The 22,202-nt window shown below is 40.4% G+C and overlaps 1 protein-coding gene across 2 annotated transcripts in view; it reads right to left on the minus strand.

Annotated features, from left to right (window-relative positions):
- The window catches only part of LOC122811722 (leucine-rich repeat flightless-interacting protein 1-like), a 316,301-nt gene that overhangs the window by 177,348 nt on the left and 116,751 nt on the right, over nt 1-22,202 (minus strand). The window contains exon 3 of one of the 2 annotated variants that reach the window (XM_044083758.1): nt 17,601-17,627. The exons of the other annotated variant lie outside the window; for it this stretch is intronic. Within the exon in view, the coding sequence (XP_043939693.1) occupies nt 17,601-17,627 (27 nt within the window). The remainder of the gene's footprint in view (nt 1-17,600; nt 17,628-22,202) is intronic. 2 annotated transcript variants of the gene reach the window in all.

Genomic DNA, 22,202 nt, shown 5'->3' on the forward strand with positions numbered 1-22,202 from the left:
GCATTGTCACTTAGATTCTTGATATAGCTAAAGATTGCCTTGTGGTTATCTTTGGAGTCCTTGGCAATTTTTCTTTCAAAGCTCGCCTTGGATGATTTTATGAGGGATTGTAGTTTCTTGCTGATACTGATCAGGGATGTCTTCCTTTCTTGGGATTTTACTCTTTTCTGTACTAGTTTCTTCCTTCTATTGTACAGCTTGTTTATGGCAGGAGTCCACCACACTGGTTTCCTTTTCTTGGAGGAGTGAGTCTTGGTTTTGCTTGGGATGGTACGATCCATGCATTCTTGTAGCTGCCCATAGAATTAATTAGTAAAGGATTTTGCAGCTTGGACAGTGTTATCCTTCAGCATGGGGGCTTTGAAACTTTCCACCTCGGTCTTAAGTAACATGAAGTTTGCTTTTGAAAAGTTTTTCATGGTGGCTTTCCTGTTCGGGAGTGGGGGAGGAATATGAATATCCAAAGTGATTTGTTTATGGTCAGATCTAACCAGCGAGGGATTGACCTCTGGTGTGAAACACTGGTCGCCCATGTTGGTGATGACCAGGTCCAATATGTTGTCACCTCTGGTGGGAGTGTTGACCAGTTGAACCAGGGCATTTGAGTTTATAAATTCTAGGAAAAGTTGGGCAAGGGAGTTAGTACTTGAGTAGTTCTCCCAGTTAATGTTTGGGTAATTGAAATCACCCAATATTAGGGTGGTTGGTAGGATCTTTATGTTTCCCAGTGTTTACAGAAATGTGGAATGGGGGTCCTGGGACATGGTGGGTGATCTGTAGCAAGCTACAATTTGAATTGCAGTTTTGCCCATTGTTAGTTGCATGTGGATGATCTCTGAAGCATTGTGCTGTGCCACTAACCTGGAGGTGTGGGTATCCTTGATGAATATGGATACACCCCCACCTTTTGTATTTTGGTTTGGGTTCTGTGGCCAAAATGTATGGTATGAGTTGTAGCCTGATAGTGCTGAGGTGCTCTCTGGAGCCTTAAACCAGGTTTCTGTTACTGCACATATATCAATTTTCTCCATACTGAGGAGTGCCTTGAGTGCATGCATTTTGAGGTTTAGACTTCTGGCATTGAGTAGCATTACCCTCAGTTTTTTGTTACTTGTGCTATTTACAGAGGTGAGTTTGTCTTTTGAGCCTTGCCTAAAAAAGGCACTATGGGGGTGGCAAGAGCCTTGGCAAGTATTCAAAAGCCTAAGGGTGACAGGTGCAATCCATCTCTAGCGAAGCAGCGTGGCTTGTCGAGCATGTCATCCCAGGCGGACAGACACTGGATCCCCTTTGAATGACACCAGAAACTTAGCCATTTGTTGAAATCGAGAATTCACTCAGTACTTCTACTTGTTTTTTACATTCCTCTTTGAAATTGTCCATTTTGCTTTCTAATTTATCTGTCTTTACAAATAACTCACTGATGTTACTTAGTATAGCCTGTATGTCTTTTTTTCATAGTATTGTCCTGTACACAGGCTTAGAGTGTCTCATTCTGAGACAATTAGTTCTTTCTGGTTTTCTTGATGGGAAAAAACAATGAAGAGTTTCAAACTTGTTTTTTTTTTTTTTTTTTGTAGTAAATCTTTCAGCAGATGTTCAACTATAAATCCATCAAGTTTCAAAACATTCTATTTGATTTTTTAGTAAAAATCCTGTCAGAGATGTTAAAATGAAGCAGAGCTAAAAACAGTGCTGTTAACTGTTCACATCTTGGCCACACCCCCTCTTCCAGTCACATTTTCTATGTACTAGTCACAAAGAGTCTAATGGTACCTTGTCAGCCACAATATACCATAAACCCTTCTCAAACCAATTTGTTCTTCCTGTCTTAACTTACAGTTTTGGAGTGAGTGACTAGCCCCAAAATGTGTTGAATAGATTAGACAGGAAAACAAGAAGGATGCTTCATGCTCACCAAATGATTTATAAAAATCAGTGCATAGCAAGATTATATATTCCCCGTTCCGAAGGAGGGATGGGCCTCCTTAAAATTGATTACATGTATAGATCTGCAATTCTGGGACTGCACACACATCTGCTGACCTCAAAAGACCCAAACATAGTGAAAGTTTTGAAACATGAGGAGACTAAATCTAAGATTACTTCCCTGCTTAGTCTAGCAGAAGCATATTGGCATCAAGCAAGAATGGAAATCAAACCAGAAGTAGATAAAAATCAGGCAGCAACTGAATGTGCCAAAAAAAAAAAAGGAAGAATATAAGGCGAAGGATCAGATGAGAAGACAAGAAATGTGGAAAATGCATAAATATAGTTGCAAGTATAGAAAACTTCTGGATGAACCTCATGTTGATCAGGATCGAATGCAGGAATGGTTAAGGACAGGCAAATTCAAACCAGAAGATGAAAGGTTAATATTGGCGGCCCAAGATAGTGGGCTTCATACACGTTGATTTATAAAGTTCACTGAACATGTGGGAGAAACAGACAACTGTAGGTTTTGTAAAACAGAACTGGAAACAGTTGCACAACTTGTTGCTAGTTGTGACATAAAAATGGCTGAAGGATTGTATATTGAAAGGCATAATAATGTGGCAAGATTCTTGCACTGGGGATTGTGCAAACATTATGATACTGAAGTGGATGAAAAACACTGGAAACATGAGCCACAAAGCATCATAGAAAATGATGAAGTCTACATCACATGGGATCACCCATTACCAACAGTTCAAAAGATAGATGCGGGAAAATTAGATACAGATGCCCAAGAAAAACAAAAGTAGCATTGATGATTGGCATTGCTGCACCCAGTGACTACAGTGTTTTGCATACAGAGAGAGACAAAGTCATAAAATATCAAGATTTGCAGGCAGAAATGAAAGCAATGTGGAAGAACGATACCCAGACAGTTCCAATAGTAGTAGGAGCAATGGGTTTTATAAAAACGAATCTACAATCATATTTAGATATGTTACCAATACATGTAACCCCGTATGAATTGCAAAAGAAGTCATTACTGGGCACATTAAAGGTGCTGCAAACACTTTTAGCTAACATCAAAGATTGCAACAATACTAATTTCATGAACTTTAATCATACTTTGACTTAGGAATGGGGTCCATTCCCGTCATGGTATTAGAAATCCAAACGATATTGAGAAATTAAAAAGACATACCATAAACCATTCGCAAAGAACTATTATTTTTCAAAATATGCCAAAATTAAATCAGTATTTACCAACCATTTGGCATATTTTGAAAAATAATAGCTTTTTTGTGAACCTTATTCCAGATTCCATTTTGTTTAGTTTCCATATAGGAAATTAATTGGCACAGATTTTATCCACATACAAAATAATTTTAGTTATGAGAGATGTTTGTAGTTCAAGTTCCCCGGATGAGTCTTTTACATGTGGTAATTGCACTCACTGCGTAACTGTATGTCAGAGTTGTTTTACATTAGTCAATACCAGTACAACTTTCTTTATTAGGCATTTTATTTGTGCAGTACTTCATTTATAATGTACATAACAGTATGTTAATGTGGCTCATTTTATGAAGGTCAGCCCACAAGCACACAATTGTTTTACTACTCTACATTTGAGTGGTATTAGATGTCACAGACAGTGCAGTGCACTTTATATTTTGCTGCTGTTTTTTTCCATTTTATAGGTCTTGATAGAGTATTAGATTGGATATTTGATTGTCCATCTTCTACTATAATAGAGCCTTAGACACCTGAAACACCTGGATATTTACTCAGTCATTGCAGCTGCATGAAGCAATATTACTCCTGTTGGATAGTTTGCACACGAGCCTAGTCTCCAACATGCTTAACATCCTCGCCATCCTTTGTGCAGATAGTATACATTTTACAACCTTCTCAGTTTCAGCTTACTTGTGCTTTTTTGACTAACTTTACTACTGCCTTATAACATACAGTGAAACGTGTCTTCTATTTAACAGATTAACTTACTGACTGCACTTTGGTTGCATCACTCAAATTAGCACTTTTGCTCTGTTGACTGTAGTGATATTATGTTTTAAGCTATATTGCACTGTTGTTCCTTGTTATTGTTATAATTCAGTTAATTTCTGGAAATATCTAATGTAATACTGCACTGCTGCTAGTAATATTTGTGGTAATTTTGCACTGTTTTTAATTTCCTGTACTAGGTAGATAAAAACTAAATTAACTTAAACTAAACGTAACTTATCATCTCTGTTATTGTTTGCAATTTTTATCATTTGGGTTGCTGCATTGCTGCTTGTTACAGATTGCTATACAATTACAACATTTAAAGCTGCCGTGTGAGAGAATATTGATTACACTATCTGATATACTATTACTTCCAGGTCCAGCCTTAGGTGAACTGGCATCCTAGATGAAGGGCTGCATGCCACTTCCACTGATGCCCACTGCAGCCCACACATACCACCTATTGCAATGTGATATACCCTCATCCTGTCCTACTCGCACCATAAACACACACACGCACACACACACACACACACACACACACACACGCACACACACGCACGCACACACACACACACACACACACACACACACACACACACACACACACACACACACACACACACACACTCAGACGCACACACACATGCACACATTTCCTTTCTCTCCCCTTTTCTTTCTTTTCCTCATTTATATATTGTCTTACGGCTCTACAAGGCTTCATATCTACTGCTAATATTCTTCTAGGTTTTGTATTGTTTTCCAAGTGTGCATTCTGTTCTTTTGCTCAAGTTTGGAAGTGTCAGTTCATCATATTATTTTACTAATGACTGTAAATGCATGTTAATATCATGTATCATGTATATGTATTTTACTAAAGATTATAAATACTTGTTGCCTTCATATCCATTTCATGACTGTACTGTAAATCCTATATGGTCTGAGTAGTGGGTAAAAATGGTCTTGTAACAGTCCACCAACCCAGTTAATAAACAAGCAAACACAATCAGTCAATAAATAAATAAATAATATCCTAGTTGACAAATTTAGCACAGATTTTATTCTACCCATACTTATAACTTTTCCACAGATTTCACAGTTTTGGACACCCAATAGTTACTATGAAACAAGTCCTCTCTGCTGTCTCAGCTCTCTCAAAAGCCAAGAACACATTATCCATGGGCCCTGATAAAGTATTAGGTTGGATCTTTATCAGCACCAAGTATGGCCTGTCTGAACCCCTACTTAACACCTTTATTCTAAGTCTCTCCACAGGTTACATTCTGAAAGCCTGAACCAGCCATTGTAATATCATTACACAAGGGTGCACCTCAGTTTCTTTGCTCATGAATTCTGGACAAAGCCAAAAATAATAGGGTGGGAATCAAAAACCCCAAATCAGGGGCTTTTTTTAAATATTACTCTAATTCACTTAAAACATTAATTCACTTAAAACATTAATAGAACAACAGGTTTTACATCAACTTTCTGAACAATAAGTATGAAACTCTAATGACTGGCATTATTGACAGACTGTAATTATTATTGATTTATAAGAAAATCAAACATTTTATGAGGCACTGGACATAAATATGAAGCAAAATCATGCAAATTCTGCAAAATAAGGAGCAGTTGAGAGGTATGACCTTATAGGTTCATAGGTTCATAGGACGATACTAGGCTATTGGCCCGAAGGCCCTCATAAGCCTAGCCAAGAATTTTGACCATGTTCCCACAAAGTCAGTACCTGTTTCCCCTGTCCAGCAGGTACACAGGTGGGATCCTAAGGGTGTATTTTTTGTTTCCCATACAGTCATCCAGGCTCCTCTTAAAGATGGCTAGTGAGGTATTCTGCTTGACATGGAGAGGGAGTTTATTCTAGAGAAGGGGGAGTCTTTAGGACACAAATCTATCCTGCCTACAAGTTCTATTAATGTCACAGACCAGGGTGAGGTCTTGCCTGTGGGTTGCATGAGTGGAGTTTGACTTATGGATATGCAGCAGCTCCATCAAGGCTGGGTCTGAGATGGCCTTGTATGCCAGATACAGGTCACCTCTGAGCAGTCTGTACAAGACTGAGTAGAGGGACAGGGCTTTTAGCCTATCTGTATAGGATAGGTGTTTGAGACCCTGGATTTTCCTTGTCAGGAACCTCTGTGGTCTCTCCAGCTGCTGCATGTGCTTGGCAAGGTACATGCTGAAGGGGGCATTGTACTCGATAATGGGTCTGATAAGGGAGGAGTACAGGGATGTTATGACCTCCTTTTTTCTGGATGAAATACCCTTACTTATGAGGTGAGCCATGTAGAAAGCTTTCCGTACAATGGAGGCAATATGGTGGTCTAAAGTGAGGTTCCTATCAACCTGAGTGCCCAAGTCACTCACAACTGATAGCATGCTTAGTATGTTGTTATTAATGTGATAATTAGAGGGGACTCCATTTTCCCTAAAGGGGATAATGCATTTCTTGGCATTCAGTTTGAGGCCATGCTTCTGGTACCAATCATTAGTTTGGGTAAGGCCCTCTTGGAGGATGTTCACATCACTAGGGGAATTTATGATAGTGCCCAGCTTGCAGTCATCTGCTAACTTGGTCAGCCACAGTCCACTGGTTTTGGCTTGCACCTCAGAAAAGTATATCCCAAACAGTACAGGCCCCAGGACTGATACTTGGGGTATGCCACTCGTTAGGGGTCTACTACTAGTGGTGCTTTCCCTATTTTGACTGAGCAGATTTTATCAGTGAGCCAGTTAGCTGCCTGTCTCATAACATATGGTTTGATGCCTAGCTGGAAGAGTTTATCTATTATGCCCGAGTGGGGAATAGTGTTGAAGGCTGTGACTAGGTCAAGGTAGGTGGTGTGCACTGTCTTCCCCTTGTCCATGGCTTTGGTGACTGTTTTGAAGAAGTTGACCAAGTTTAGCAGGCATGATCTCCCTCTGACAAAACCAATCTGTGTGGGATCAAGCGTTTGGAGGTTGCCAATGTCCTTGTTTATAAGGTCTATGATAATGCATTCCATGGCCTTGCAGACCAGGCTAGTTAGGATGATGAGCCTATAATTGCCTGTGTCAGTGGATGCTCCACCTTTGTGTAGAGGGATGACAGTGGCTGTTCTCCATTCGTCTGGGACAAAGCTGGTGCTCAGGTTTGGCTGAATAGGGTGCCTAATGATGCTGAGAGCTCTTGCATGAGTTCAGGTAGGATGCAGTCAAGGATGTTGCCGGGTCCCATGGAGGCTGTATTTTTTTGCCTTTGAGAGGACATTAAAGACCTGCTCCCTGCTGATGAGGGGAGGGGGGCAGATGCTGGGGATGTTCTGGTTTACTGATGAGGGGACAGGGGATGAAGTTTTCAGTGAACCTGTCTGCCAGCAGGTTGGCTATATCTACGACATTTAAGTATGTGGTGTTCTTGACCAACAGTTCAGAGCAGATTTGGGTGCTGCCCTTGAGGTTGTGGATATATTTGAAGAAGGCCTTTTGATTGTCCTTACTAGATGTGGCTAATTTGAACTCAAAGCTAGCCATAGAGGATTTCATCAGTGACCTTATTTGCTTGTTCCGACAAAGGAGAGATTGCTTCCAACTTAGCACCTGCTCCTTCTTGGTCCTGGACAGCATTTCTTTCCTTTTATTATAGTGTTTGTTTACTGCTGCTGCCCACCAGACAAGTTTACTCTTCCTTGAGGAAGATGATTTGGTTCTGTCGGGTATTGCTGAGTTCATGCAGCAGTGTAGGTGCTCATATAGTTTTTTGGTGTAGGCTTGGACAGTAGTGCTAGTTCCAACTGAAGGGATAGTGGCCATGAAGCTATTTATACCTGCTCTCAGGATGTTGTAGTCACCTTTGGAAAAGTTTTTTTTGCCTGACCCTGGCACGGGGTGGGGTGGGGTCAGGAGAGATGGTGACTTTGAAAATTATCGCTTCATGGTCATATCTTACCAAGGAGGATGGCACTGTAGTGGTGCTATAGTGGCTACTCATGTTGATTAGCATCAGGTCCAGGATATTTTCTCCTCTTGTGGGGGTGTCAATCAGCTGATCCAATGCATTGGCATTGCCAAAGTCAAGGAATCTCTGGAGGGTTGTGTTTGGGCTAGAAAAGATCTTCCACTCTATGGTTGGGTAGTTAAAGTTGCCCAAGTTCTTTGTAGAGGGTTGAATCTTGATGAATTCAAGTTAGTTCAGATAGGTGGAGTGGGCACCCTGAGTTATGGTTTAGGGTCTGTAGCTACCTATGATTTGAATAGGTCTTTTGTCACAGTTAACGGCATCTGGAGTATCTCCTGTATGTCATACTTTGACCAGCCTGGAGGTGTGTATGTCTTTGATTAATACTGAAACTCCACCTCCTTTGGCTTTGTAACCCTCTGTTTGGGGTCTGAAAATATGGTAAAATGAGTAACCTGGTAAGGCTGGGGTGCTCTCCGCAACTTTGAACCAGGTTTCAGTGACTGCACAAATGTCAGCATCTTCCAGGGTGAAGAATGCTTGCAATGAGTACAGTTTCATGTTAAGACTCCTAGAGTTTCACAGCATGACCTTTAAATTTCATTTAGAAGAATTTTTCACGTAGGTAATGTTGTCCTCATGACTAAGGGGGAAACAATAACCTTTGCCAGAAGCCTGAAGTCCAGCGGAGACAGATAACGGCCACCTCTGGCAAAGCATCGAGGTCTGTCAATCATGTCCGCCCAAGCTGTCAGGTACTGGATCCCCTTGGAATGACACCAGAAACTAAGCCAATTGTTAAAGTCAATCATTTTCTGTTTGTATTGAGGCATCATTCTGGGTGACGGTAGGATGCTGCTTAAGGTTAGGGATATACATGCTTGGCACACATATTCAACGAGCTCAATCATGTCTGTCTTCATATAGTCCAGAGAGGTATGTCTCAAGTCATTCACACCAACATGGACTATGACAGAGTCATAACAGTATCTGTTATTGAGAAACTTGAGTGCGTGTGTAATATGGTGGATTCCAGCACCTGACTAGCAATTTACCATGACTTTCCCCTTGTCTAGTCTGGTGAGGGGCACATCTGTGTGTCTCACAATACAGTCTCCTATGACTAGTATGTTGGGTTCATGTCTGGGCCTTAGAGGCTATGAGACACAGGTGTATGTACTATGTGTGGTGTTTGGTGCTGTGAGTTGCGATGTGCAAGTATGCTTTTGCCTCAGAGGTCTCTCTTATTCTGGTATGTTTTTGTTGAGAACCTTTGTATATGTGGGAGTGTGTTGTACTGGTGTGGGTGGTGTTAGTGGTGTGGTGTTTGTGGTGTTTGAGCAGGCAACCTTCTCAGTGCCAGATGTACTGGCTTGTGAATGAGACTGCAAACATTCTAGGTTCTTAATGTAATTTCATCTCTCACAAATTGTGTTTCTAGGTGGTTGGAGTAGTACAGGGTAGTCCGTGTACATGAGGCAGTTGCTTCACTGTCACAGGTTCGCGTATCAACTAGACTTGCAGCTGAAACCATGGGAAATTGTCTGTCCATGGTTGTCAGAATCTGTGGAAGTAAGGTCAGGGATAGTAGAGTGAGTATTTTCTGAGGAGACTACCTATTTGTGTGAATAGGGCTGGTTAAAATCAATACAGTAGCTGCAAGGGAGGGCCTCACTTACACAGGAGTGCTGGTAAGGGAAAGAAATGCAGCTGAGATACCTAGCAAAGGCTTAAAACAGTGCAGTGGTGGTGCGCAATGCAGAAACAAGCACAAACCTGTGCAAACGTGGGGTTTAAGTACCACAAAAACAAAAGTAAAATAGAAACACTGGAATTGGCCAATCAACCCTTGTCCCTGAGCTGAGCAGTGAAAAAATACAGCACAGATGTAATGCTAGTTAATAAAACAGCACAGTTAATCCAGTACAAGTGCAGTATAAGTCAGAATAAATTGAAAAATGGCACTTAGTTTTGTAGATTCTCTCAGCAGCTTTGAAATTAGCACAGGGTAATGTTCACTAACTTGTAGTTTGACTAAAACAAGCAAGTACCACAAAACAAAAGTAAATTAGAAACACTGGAATTCACAAATCAACCCTTGTCCCTGACCTTTTATCTAAACACCTTATACCAGACCTGTTCCAACCAGTTCACTTACTCCCACTAAGTGCAGGTAGGCCCCAGCCAACACAAGATGGCATAGCAGGAAACAAAGGAATCACACAAATAAATCTGGATACAGCAAAACCTGTAACCAGACTATGCTAAAGATATGTAAACTCTATTTAGGTTGATTTCACACAGGAGAACAGATACACACTTAAATATAAGAGGAGAACAGTTCACATTCAGTTAATTAAACAGTTTAACAGTAAAACAGTGAAAAAATACAGTGCAGATGTAATGCTAGTTTATATAACAGCACAGTTAATCAAATGTAGGTGCAGTATAAGTAAGAATAAATTGAAAAATAGCACCAGTTCCAACCAGTTAACTTACTCCCACTAAGTGCAGGTAGGCCCCAGCCAATACAAGATGTCATAGCACGAAACACAGAAAACACTGGAATAAGACAAACAAATCTGGATACAGCTGGCCTAACCTCAGATGTTGGTAACTATAGATCCAGTACCCTTGTTAAATTCTTTCTTGTTTTTTTTTTTTTTTTTTTTTTTTCTTTCTAGCCCGCATTGTCTCACACCTTTCCCTGTTAACTGGCCAATTTGTTCACAGTCACCAAGGTGAGGATCCAAGGATGGACAACTATTCAAATAGCCATCAGGGGTGATTCCGGATCTTTTGCTGGTCTTGTGGCCCTATCCTCTGCTTATACTTAGTGATGTGCAGCGAGAGATGTGTAATGGGTTGACCACAGAGGATACCCCCTCACTTCTTTAAGAGGCATTCCCTCAAAGCAGTCCTGCCTCACCCCATGAATCAAGAGCTGTATTTTTGTTTGGCCCTCCAATAGGGAAATCAGACCACCTGGTATGTTCCTGAGGGGGCACAACCTCCTGGGAGAGGTGAACAGGCCATGCTTCATTGCTCCTTCTCCTTCATGTGTTAATTCCTTTGTAAAAATCACTGAAGCGGTGGATAGTGTTTATGCAGTACATAGAGTATATCTGGACCTGACCAAGGACTTTAACACTATCCCCCATGCAGGAATTAGTGACAGACTTGTACGCTTGTATATAAATTCTTATGTTGTAAAGTAGATAGCTAACTGGCTGTCTGATAGAACCCATGTGGTTAGTATCATAGATGCCACCTCTGAATGTAAGTAATATTACCAGTGGTATACCACAGGGCTTGATGTTAGGCCCTGTTCTATTTTACATTTGTTTCTTAAACATTTAAGCCAATACTTCTGGCCTTTGGTTATCTAAGTTTGCAGCTAACTGCAAATTGGATGTTGTTTTCATTTCTCTGCTGACTTATAATTACTCCAACATTGTTTAGACTCTGTTAAAAATTAATATAAGGACAATGGTTTCAAACTAAGCATGAAACAATGTAGTATAATTTGGTGAACAAACCATTTACACACCAACTCTATAGGTAATATATCCCTTAACACAGACACTGTTGTAAGGGATCTGGTTGTCTTGTTTATAATTCCTTATCTTTTGACCATTATGTCCCACAGTAGTTCAGAAAGCCTTCTATCTATTCATTTAATTTCCAAAGGCCTCTCTTCTATATACAAAAATGTCTTAGTCCCCCCCCCCTACTCATTGTAGATCAGAGTGTGTGATACACCTTTAAGAAGCTTTCCAGTCAGCAGGTACATGCATATAAGTACTGAGCACGTGCAAGCAAGAGTGCCATTTTGTAGTGAGCAGTCAAGATGCAAGCATGCATGTGTGTACTCGTCAGTCAGTTAATTCGCTTATTTAAGTTTAATGTTCCTGCTATCCATCCTGATGTGTTTGTATGTAATAAAATACTTAAATGAGCACCCAAGCCTCATTGTCTTATTCAGATATAAAATACAAGTGACACTCATCACCTATCAGACTCATTATTGAATATAATGCCCCTTTTGGCTTGATTTTGTCTAAACGTAAAAAGATCAATGACCTCAAGATCCCCAGCTATCCAGACAGACTGGTAGCCCTTTTGCTCTGCTTCAGCTCTTTTCACCTCATCCATGGTAACCTGTGTCTAGCCATTCAAGCAATGAAATATCTGACCCTCTTTGACTTCCCATTCTTTCTCAGAACAAATGGTTCGTCAGATATGAGGTTAAAGGACCTAAACCTTCATCAACAGATAAATAAGACTTGTTGATGATATAGATTCATATGCAAACGTATCCCCATCTCTGGAACAAACTTCAACTGTATCAATAAGAGTAGCAGCATAGATAATAAATGGAATGTAACTAGCAAATTAACATTAACAAGTACCTCACCTTAACAAGGTTCCAAGTTAAAAAAAAAAGAATACATGAAAGGGCATGCTTATCATGTACTATATCAGACTGAATATACAACTCACATTCCAGTTAATCAAAAGTTATATTTGCAATCTCTATGCAAACTGTGCACGTTTTCCCCATTAACGTATCTTAAAATACTATTGTGTTTTTTCAAACTACTCATCTGAGAACTATGCTGATTGTACCTAACCATTTCCTACACCTACATCCACCAAATACACCTAGAAAACTAGTTCTGTTCTTACTCCTTCCACCATAGTATTTTGTGCCATACCTTTACATTACTCTCACTGTCTCTACTTGTTCCTTACTATTACTCCTTCCTGAACAGTATTTGTGCCATGCCTTTACATTACTCCCACTGTTTCTACCTGTTCCTTATTATTACTCCTTCCTGTGTAGTATTTGTGCCATACCTTTACATTACTCCCACTGTCTCTGCTTGTTCCTTACTATTACTCCTTCCTGCACAATATTTTGTGCCATAGATTTATATTAATCCCACTGTCTCTACTTCTTCCTTACTATTACTCCTTCCTGCACAGTATTTGTGCCATGCCTTTACATTACTCCCACTGTCTCTACCTGTTCCTTACTATTACTCCTTCCTATGCAGTATTTGTGCCATACCTTTACATTACTCCCACTGTCTCTGCTTGTTCCTTACTATTACTCCTTCCTGCACAGTATTTTGTGCCATACCTTTACATTACTGCCACTGTCTCTACTTGTTCCTTACTATTACACCTTCCTGCACAGTATTTCTGCCATACCTTTACATTACTCCCACTGTCTCTGCTTGTTCCTTACTATTACTCCTTCATGCACAGTATTTTGTGCTATACCTTTACATTACTCCCACTGTCTCTAATTGTTCCTTACTATTACTCCTTCCTGCACAGTATTTTGTGCCATATCTTTACATTACTCCCACTGTCTCTACTTGGTCCTTACTATTACTCCTTCCTGCACAGTATTTGTGCCTTGCCTTTACATTACTCCCACTGTCTCTACCTGTTCCTTACTATTACTCCTTCCTATGCAGTATTTGTGCCATACCTTTACATTACTCTCACTGTCTCTACTTGTTTCTTACTATTACTCCTTCCTGCACAGTATTTGTGCCATGCCTTTAAATTACTCCCACTGTCTCTACCTCTTCCTTACTATTACTTCTTCCTGTGCAGTATTTGTACCATACCTTTACATTACTCACACTGTCTGCTTGTTCCTTACTATTACTCCTTCCTGCACAGTATTTTGTGCCATACCTTTATATTAATCCCACTGTCTCTACTTGTTCCTTACTATTACTTCTTCCTGCACAATATTTGTGCCATGCCTTTACATTACTCACACTGTCTCTACCTGGTCCTTACTATTACTCCTTCCTATACAGTATTTGTGCCATACCTTTACATTACTCCCACTGTCTCTGCTTGTTCTTTACTATTACTCTTTCCTGCACAGTATTTTCTGCCATACCTTTATATTACTCCCACTGTCTCTGCTTGCTCCTTACTATAACTCCTTCATGCACAGTATTTTGTGCAATACCTTTACATTACTCCCACTGTCTCTACTTGTTCCTTACTATTACTCATTCCTGCACAGTATTTGTGCCATACCTTTACATTACTCCCACTGTCTCTACTTGTTCCTTACTATTACTCCTTCCTGCACAGTATTTGTGCCATAACTTTACATTACTCCCACTGTCTCTACTTGTTCCTTATTATTACTCCTTCCTGCACAGTATTTATATTACTCCTACTGTCTCTACTTGTTCCTTATTATTACTCCTTCCTGCACAGTATTTTGTGCCATATCTTTACATTACCCCCACTGTCTCTACTTGGTCCTTACTATTACTCCTTCCTGCACAGTATTTGTGCCTTGCCTTTACATTACTCCCACTGTCTCTACCTGTTCCTTACTATTACTCCTTCCTACGCAGTATTTGTGCCATACCTTTACATTACTCCCACTGTCTCTACTTGTTCCTTACTATTACTCCTTCCTGCACAGTATTTGTGCCATACCTTTACATTACTCCCACTGTCTCTACCTCTTCCTTACTATTACTTCTTCCTGTGCAGTATTTGTACCATACCTTTACATTACTCACACTGTCTCTGCTTGTTCCTTACTATTACTCCTTCCTGCACAGTATTTTCTGCCATACCTTTATATTAGTCCCACTGTCTCTACTTGTTCCTTACTATTACTTCCTCCTGCACAATATTTGTGCCATGCCTTTACATTACTCCCACTATCTCTACCTGGTCCTTACTATTACTCCTTCCTATGCAGTATTTGTACCATAACTTTACATTACTCCCACTGTCTCTACTTGTTCCTTATTATTACTCCTTCCCGCACAGTATTTTGTGCCATACCTTTACATTAGTCCCACTGTCTCTACTTGCTCCTTACTATTGATCTACCGTGTCTTTCAAACAAACCTGCTACTGGATACCACTTCTGTTGATTTAGTAACCCATTTTTTGTTTTTATTTTGTGTAACAGTGCATTTTTATTACTCTGAACGTATTTATTTGGCCATTCATGTAGCATGTTATTAACAAACATTATGCACTAAACTTTGATATTGACTACAATATGTTAATAACCTTTTCTACTGACATAGCTAAAATTGTATGTAAATAAATCAAAATCAATGGTCTGTTGATATCTTGGTTAGCAAACACTGTTCAGTACTGACATTTTCATGTATGTATACAGCAAAATTGTAATAGGCATCATTAAAGGGTGGGCTGGCATACTCGTTAGGGTGTTTACCTTATAGACACAAGTTACAGGGCTTGATTATCACTTTTGGAAGGGATACTTGCTATACTTAAAATGGCCCACAAGGGCAGCTAGCCTAGTACTAACCTATAATGGGCCTTATTTTCCTGTATATCTGCTGAAAAGGGGCAACTGCCCAGTTAGACTGTGTGGATAAACAACTCAATTAAATAACCACATAAACAAACAAATAAACACACATACAAATAAACAAACACATACATTTCATCTCATGTGTAAGTTCAGAGGTTACATTAAGCTTTGTAAATCACAGTTATACCAGCTGACCCTTTGTCATAGATATGGGATTCTGTCTGTGACTTAAATGAAACGGGTTCTAGCAGTAGCCAGATGCCAGAGTGCCACTTCTGGGAATAAAAGAATGAGCACATGGAAGCCTGCTGCACACCCCTGTAATGTGGGAAGGAGGCTACACCCATGTGCATTTCAATGGAGTTAAAAGGATGCATGCATGCACTTAGGGCACAATGTGCAGAAAGGCATGCTGCTTCCCAACATACTGATGTCTTGGGAATGGCAGAGGTATGGCAAGAACAGCCCAGTATTAAATGCGTGATGTCACCAGAAACCCTGCCTTACCTCTATCCCACTGCATCATCCAGTATTGAGCTACCATAAGATAAAGTCTCACTCCACAAAGGATAAGACCAGGACACAGCTGGACAGACAGAGTGAGAGAAACAATGGGATAGTAGGGAATGCCTTAGCTGAAGCATGCTGGGAGTGCTAGCTAGAGTCAGTACATATTTGCACATGGTTCCCCTGCATTTTATCAAACATATGTCTGTCTGATAAATTCAGCGGTAGTTCAAATTTGTTGGCTGAAAAAGGTAAGTGGAGTTTGGGTAGGGGTGGGAGTGTTTGTGTGTGTTTGGAGGGTTAGGGTTAGGGTAAGTGTTAGGTTTAGTGTGTATGTGGGTGTGGGTGGGTGTAGGTGTGGGTAGGAGTGTGTATTTGTGTGCGTACATGCACGTATGCACATGCACATGCATGTGTGTGTTTGCGGGTATGGGATAGGATGACAGGCTTGATGTGATGTTCTGAGTGCGTGTGCTTGTCTGAGCCTGTCCTGTTTAGCAGCAGTGTTACAGAAAGGGTATTTTTAAGGTAAGATTTTGGGTTAGGATTAGCACTCATTAGTACAGTGGTGCACATTTACATATGTAAACTCCTTCAGAACTGTGTGCACATCAACATACATGAACTCCTTCAGAAATGTGTGCACATTAATATACATGATTTTTTTTTTCAGAACTGTATGCACATCTACATACATGAACTTTTTCACAACTGTGTGCACATTTGCGTACATGAACTCCTTCAGAACAGTGTGGACATCTACATACATGAACTCCATTAGAAATGGGTGCACATTTGTACTGACACAATCCTTCAGAAATGTGTACACATCTACATGCATTAATTTCTTCAGAGCTGTCTGCACACTTGTATGCACTTACTCTCAAAGCTGTATGCATATCTACATACTTTCTCTCCTTCAGAACTGTATGTATATGTACTTACATTTAATCCTTCAGAACTTTATGCACATCTACATACGTTCACTCATTCAGAACTGTAGGCACATCTATATACATGCACTCCGTCAGAGCTGCATGCATGTCTACATAGATGCAATCCTTTAGAACTGTATGAACATCTATATACATGCACTCCTTCACAGCTGTGTGTGTGTGTGTGTGTGAGTATCTATATCTATATATACATATATATATATATATATATATATAAATTCTTTAATCCTTGCATCTGTTACTGCAAGGCAGCCCTGGCAGTGAGAGGAGGGCCATGATGGTCACTGGCCCCTTACGGTTCCACTTACATGATAAAAGATCATTTTAACTCTTTAGGCTCATGCCATGTATAAAATAACTGCAAGGCTAAGGCAGTTGAAATTCAGAGAGTAAGACACTAGTAGTTTATAGATTTTAAACTTGATATTTTATAAATAGAATGCATGATAGTTGTGATATGTGCATTAAAAAAACTGATCAAGATTATGTCATATATTTAATTCCTCTGTGATGCTGCCATCGAGGGACTGTTATATCCAGCATCTGCTAACACTGAAGTAAATTGTTTTCTTGGATGCCTTTGAAAAACCAGTTTTTTGTCTGTGTATTTGTTGGTCAGAATCTGTTATGTTAATAATGGGGCAGAGGGCAGCATTCCTGAGGGCACTTCACAGCCCTCCAGTTTGATGCATACTTCACATATTCTGAACTCTAGGTAATTGTTTTCCTTTAAATTGGAATGTAGCAATTCTGCATTGATGCTATGACAGCTCAAATGGCAGGCTTCCTGACAGAAGAAATCAAATGACATTGATGGTCATTCCCCTCCCAGGACCATCTCCACACAGATAAAATGATCGTTTGAGAAAGGAAAAAATGTTTATGTCCTCCTCACCTGCTGCTTATCTAGTTTTCGGTCAATCTGTAAGAAAAGGGAGGAAAAAGGAAGAGTAAAATGTAATGATTATTTGTAATTATTGTAACAAGCTGGGATTCATAAACAAGGTTTGCATCACACCATCACCTTTTCCACATTGTTAAAGTCATGCAAATGGCATGTAATTCATAAGCATTTTACTCTTTGTACGCCTGTTCTGTGTAATGTAAACTATTCCAAAGCCAAATAACAGGCAGAGTGCAAATCAAGATCCATGCAATGTAAAATTAGGTGCACAAGTGCGTTTTTGAATTGTATACAGAATAAATACATAATTTCAGCTACATTACAATTGCACAATAGATGCTGACTTATTGTGGTGTGCAGGCATAGTATGTAATATTATGCACTGATAGTGCTGCAGGGTGACAAAATACCACGAACTGGTGCAATACTATTTGTCAGTCTGCAGCTCACTAGGCACATTTGCACAAGGGTGAGCTTTAATAAGAGCTCCATGACCATTTCAGAGTTACCAGGCTCACATTACAGCACATATGTGATGTAACATATGGATCTGGACAGTATAGATTGCCTAACTAGTCTAACTAGATGATGTGTCCAGAAAGAAGTTACTTTTCGATCACAGTAACTTTTTTATCACCATCCCTGAGCTACAGTAGATATTTCTACATATTGGATGCTGTGGCATGTGGGTCAGTACAAAATGTTAAAATGTGACATTTTACAGATAACAGGTGCAAGCTGCATATCCAGGACAGACAATTCACATCTATAACAAACAAGCAGGCCTGTAACAGTGGATTTAACTGAATGTCTACAGCAAAAGTATAATCTGGGCAGGAAAAAGGGAAGGCATCACTGATCAGTATTAGCAAAAAACTACGGGCACACATAAAATTGTCTAAGGCCAGCTTCGAGAGAAAAATTGCACAGGACACTAAGGATAATCACAAGGCTTTCTTTAGTTATGTTAGGAACCTGGGTGGTAATTCCCAGATATGCTCAGAATTAGTCCAAAATGACAAAAAATACACTGAACCCACAGACATTGCCAACATCCTAGCTAACAGGTTCAGCGCAAACTTCTCCCCACCAAAAGGGCAAATATCTATCCCAGCAGAGTGCTGCCCCCCCCTGACATCTCAGATGCTCAGCTAAGAGCCGCCCTCTCCAAAGCAAAAAACACAGCATCAATGGAAACAGATGGTGTCCCGGGCTGCGTCCTACATGAACTCCAAGAAGAGCTAAACCCAAACATAAAACTACTGTTCAATCTCAGCCTTACTACAGGATATGTGCCCAAAGAGTGGCGTACAGCAACAGTGGTCCCTCTCCATAAAGGTGGTGCCTCAACGGATCCTGGAAACTATCACCCCATAAACCTGACTAGCTTGGTCTGCAAAGCTATGGAAAGGATCATCATGGACCACATAAATAAAGATATTGGGGACCTACAGACACTGGATCCTACCCAGTTCGGCTTTGTTAAGGGCAGATCCTGCCTCTTAAACCTGGTTGATTTCTTTGAAACAGTCACCAAGGCCATTGACGAGGGAAGGTGGTCCACACAGCCTACCTGGACCTCGCAAAGCCTTCGATACAATACCCCACTCGGGCATTATAGATAAGCTCACCAGCTTAAATATAAACCCTATGTCACTAGATGGATTGCAAACTGGCTCAAGGACAGAACCCACATGGTTAGAATTGCTGGAGCCATGTCAGACTCCAAACCAGTTACAAGTGGTGTCCCACAAGGCTCAGTCCTGGGACCTCTCTTGTTCGGTATATATTTCTCGGAGGTACAGGCCAACATGGAAGGACTGTGGCTGACCAAGTTCGCAGATGACTGCAAACTGGGCGCCATAATCAACTCTCCAGCCGACACAAGCATCCTCCAAAAGGGCCTCATAGAAACAGACAACTGGTGCCAGAGCCATGGCCTCAAGCTAAATGCCAAAAAGTGTATAGTCATCCCCTTTGGCAAAAACAAAGTGCCCACAAATTACCACATAGGTGGTAATCCATTAAGTACAGAAGAAGTAATTAGGGACCTGGGGACCCAAGTTGATAGCAATCTCTCATTTGACAACCACGTGGCCAAAGTGGTTAGAAAAACATTTTATATAGCCCACCTAATCATGAAGGGATTCACATCTAGATCAGGGCAGGTCATCGTGCCTCTTTACTCATCCCTCATCAGGCCCATAATTGAGTACAATGCCCCTTTTGGGATGTACCTTACCAGACACCTGCAGCAACTGGAAAGACCCCAAAAGTACCTCACCAAGAGGATCAAAGGGCTCAAACAGATGCCATATGCTGCCCGGTTAAAGAAACTCCAGCTCTACTCAGTGGCATACCGCCTGTTCAGAGGTGATCTGTGCCTGACGTATAAAGCCATGTCCAACCCGGAATTTATGGACATGCTGCACCTCAGAAAATCCAAATCCCATCGAGCTACATGCTCGAGAGACTTGAACCTCAGCACTGAAATAAATAGGACATGCTGGAGGGACAGATTCATAACCCAGAGGCTCCCTTCACTCTGGAATAAAATCCCAGTCCAGGTTAGGCAGAGTCCCTCATTGACTCTCTTCAAGAGGAATCTTGATGAGTGGATGACAGATCGTAGGTTTACCCCGGGTATCACTTCTGTGTCACTGTTAAACAGAGGCACAGTATACTTACCTCGAAAAAGGGCATAGCAAAATAAATTTAAAATGGGTGACGAAAGCCAAACACATTCTGGCTAGGCTTATAAATGCCCTAGGGCAGATAGCCTAGTATGAACCTATGAACCTAATAGTTACTTTATATGCATTTTGAGAACATGGCATTCCATGATACCTCCAGTAACGATGTATACTATGCAGGGATTTCAGTGAGTTTCAGGTCAACCAATGGTGATAGGTGCAACAGATTGTACACATGTTGGTATTAAAGCCCAACTAGAATCGTATCTTATCTTACACTTATCTAAATGTTGACTACATACCCACATCTGGAAAATAAGCAACCTTTTCCAAGTATTCTCCCTGGGGATAATACAGCAAAGATGTTGGTTTTGTACATACAATATATTACCTTTATTTTATCTCATTATATTGCATGTCACTTGTGTTAACATTTCATCTTCTTTCATGTTATGTACTGATTTTAGCTTTGTCCTGTTTATTTTTTGACCAAACTGGTCTACAAGCTTTGTTCTTTCATTTGTTACTACTATGATTTTATTTTGTCTCTGTATTTATTTCCATTTGTAACTACCTTGCAATCCCGGGAAATGTCTGAAAAGGCTCTGTGGACCAGTCCTCTCTCCTAGTTAACTAATTAAATAAGTAAAAAAAAAATAAAATAAACAGTATGTGTGTGTCAAAGATGACATGGATGATGTGAGAGTATTATATTTAATGCAGTATTAAAATAGGTTTGCTAATGGAAGACGGAAAATATATAATAGCAATGTTGTAAAACATAAATACAGTCAAGCCTGTCTGTTACTGCAAGCTTTGAACGTGAGTACTTTTAAGTGTAGAAGAATACAAAACATAATTATTCTAATGTGTAAACAAGGCTGTGGCAGTGGGAACAACTTCAGGTCTGCAACATATTTATGTGGGAGTATATATAATGCCAGTGCTATGGCTGTGACTTTTGGCCTGTAACACTGGATGTTCAAGTGACCTGTAATATGTACTAATGTTTGGTTAAACAGCAGTGCACCATAACTCCCAGATGCACATAAACAGTGCATGGAACTGAATGTCTACAGCAAACATATAATTCGGGCAGGAAATAGTTACTTTATATGGTAGACTTGCAAATCCAGGATTAAGGCTTCAGCAAAAACTGCAGGCCTGCAGTTTGCAGATTTTTCCACTGTGGTGCAGCGGTAGCATTGTTGCCTCACAGCAAGAGGTTCTCCCATTCGATTCTTGGCTGGAGCACCTTCTGTATGGAGTCTGCATGTCCTCCCCGCAGTCGAGTGGCGTTCGAAAGACATGCATGAATGGGTGTGCCTCCGTTGAAGGTTGGGTGTCGGGCTGGCACCTCGGCACCGTAAAAATCAACTGCCAATCATTAGCTGATCGGCGTTCCGCTGTGGCGACCCCTAACCGGGAAAAGCCGAAAGAAGAACAACATATAATATCAGTGCTGCCAATGTAACCCCAAGCATATGTGTATGTAAGTACAAGTAGCTCTAAGTATCTTCCTGTAAATGCTGCACATACATTAAAACACATTTGCACTTGATATAAACACAGGACTGTAATGTGCCTCTTTGGGGGATACATAATGCCATTGCTGTGGATATAACCTCAGGCATACATCTGATGAAGTACATACAAGTCTGAAATATGTTCTTACAGATGTTGGGCAACATTTAAAATGTATTATCATTGGATATAAATCCAGGACTGCAATGAATGCTATTTACAGTGGGTGGGCTTGGGGCAGGCACAAAAGAAAAGGGTCAACCGAGGATTATCAGGGACCAACCCTAAAAAAGATGTGGGAGAGGCTCCCTCGCTAATAGTTAATTTATCAAGTAGGAACTTGAATGAAGCTGAAAAACAGGTTTTGAACAAGGGC

Source organism: Protopterus annectens, chromosome 9.part0 (genome assembly GCF_019279795.1).
Source record: "Protopterus annectens isolate FY-2018-M chromosome 9.part0, PAN1.0, whole genome shotgun sequence".
Classification (NCBI taxonomy): Eukaryota; Metazoa; Chordata; order Ceratodontiformes; family Protopteridae; genus Protopterus; species Protopterus annectens.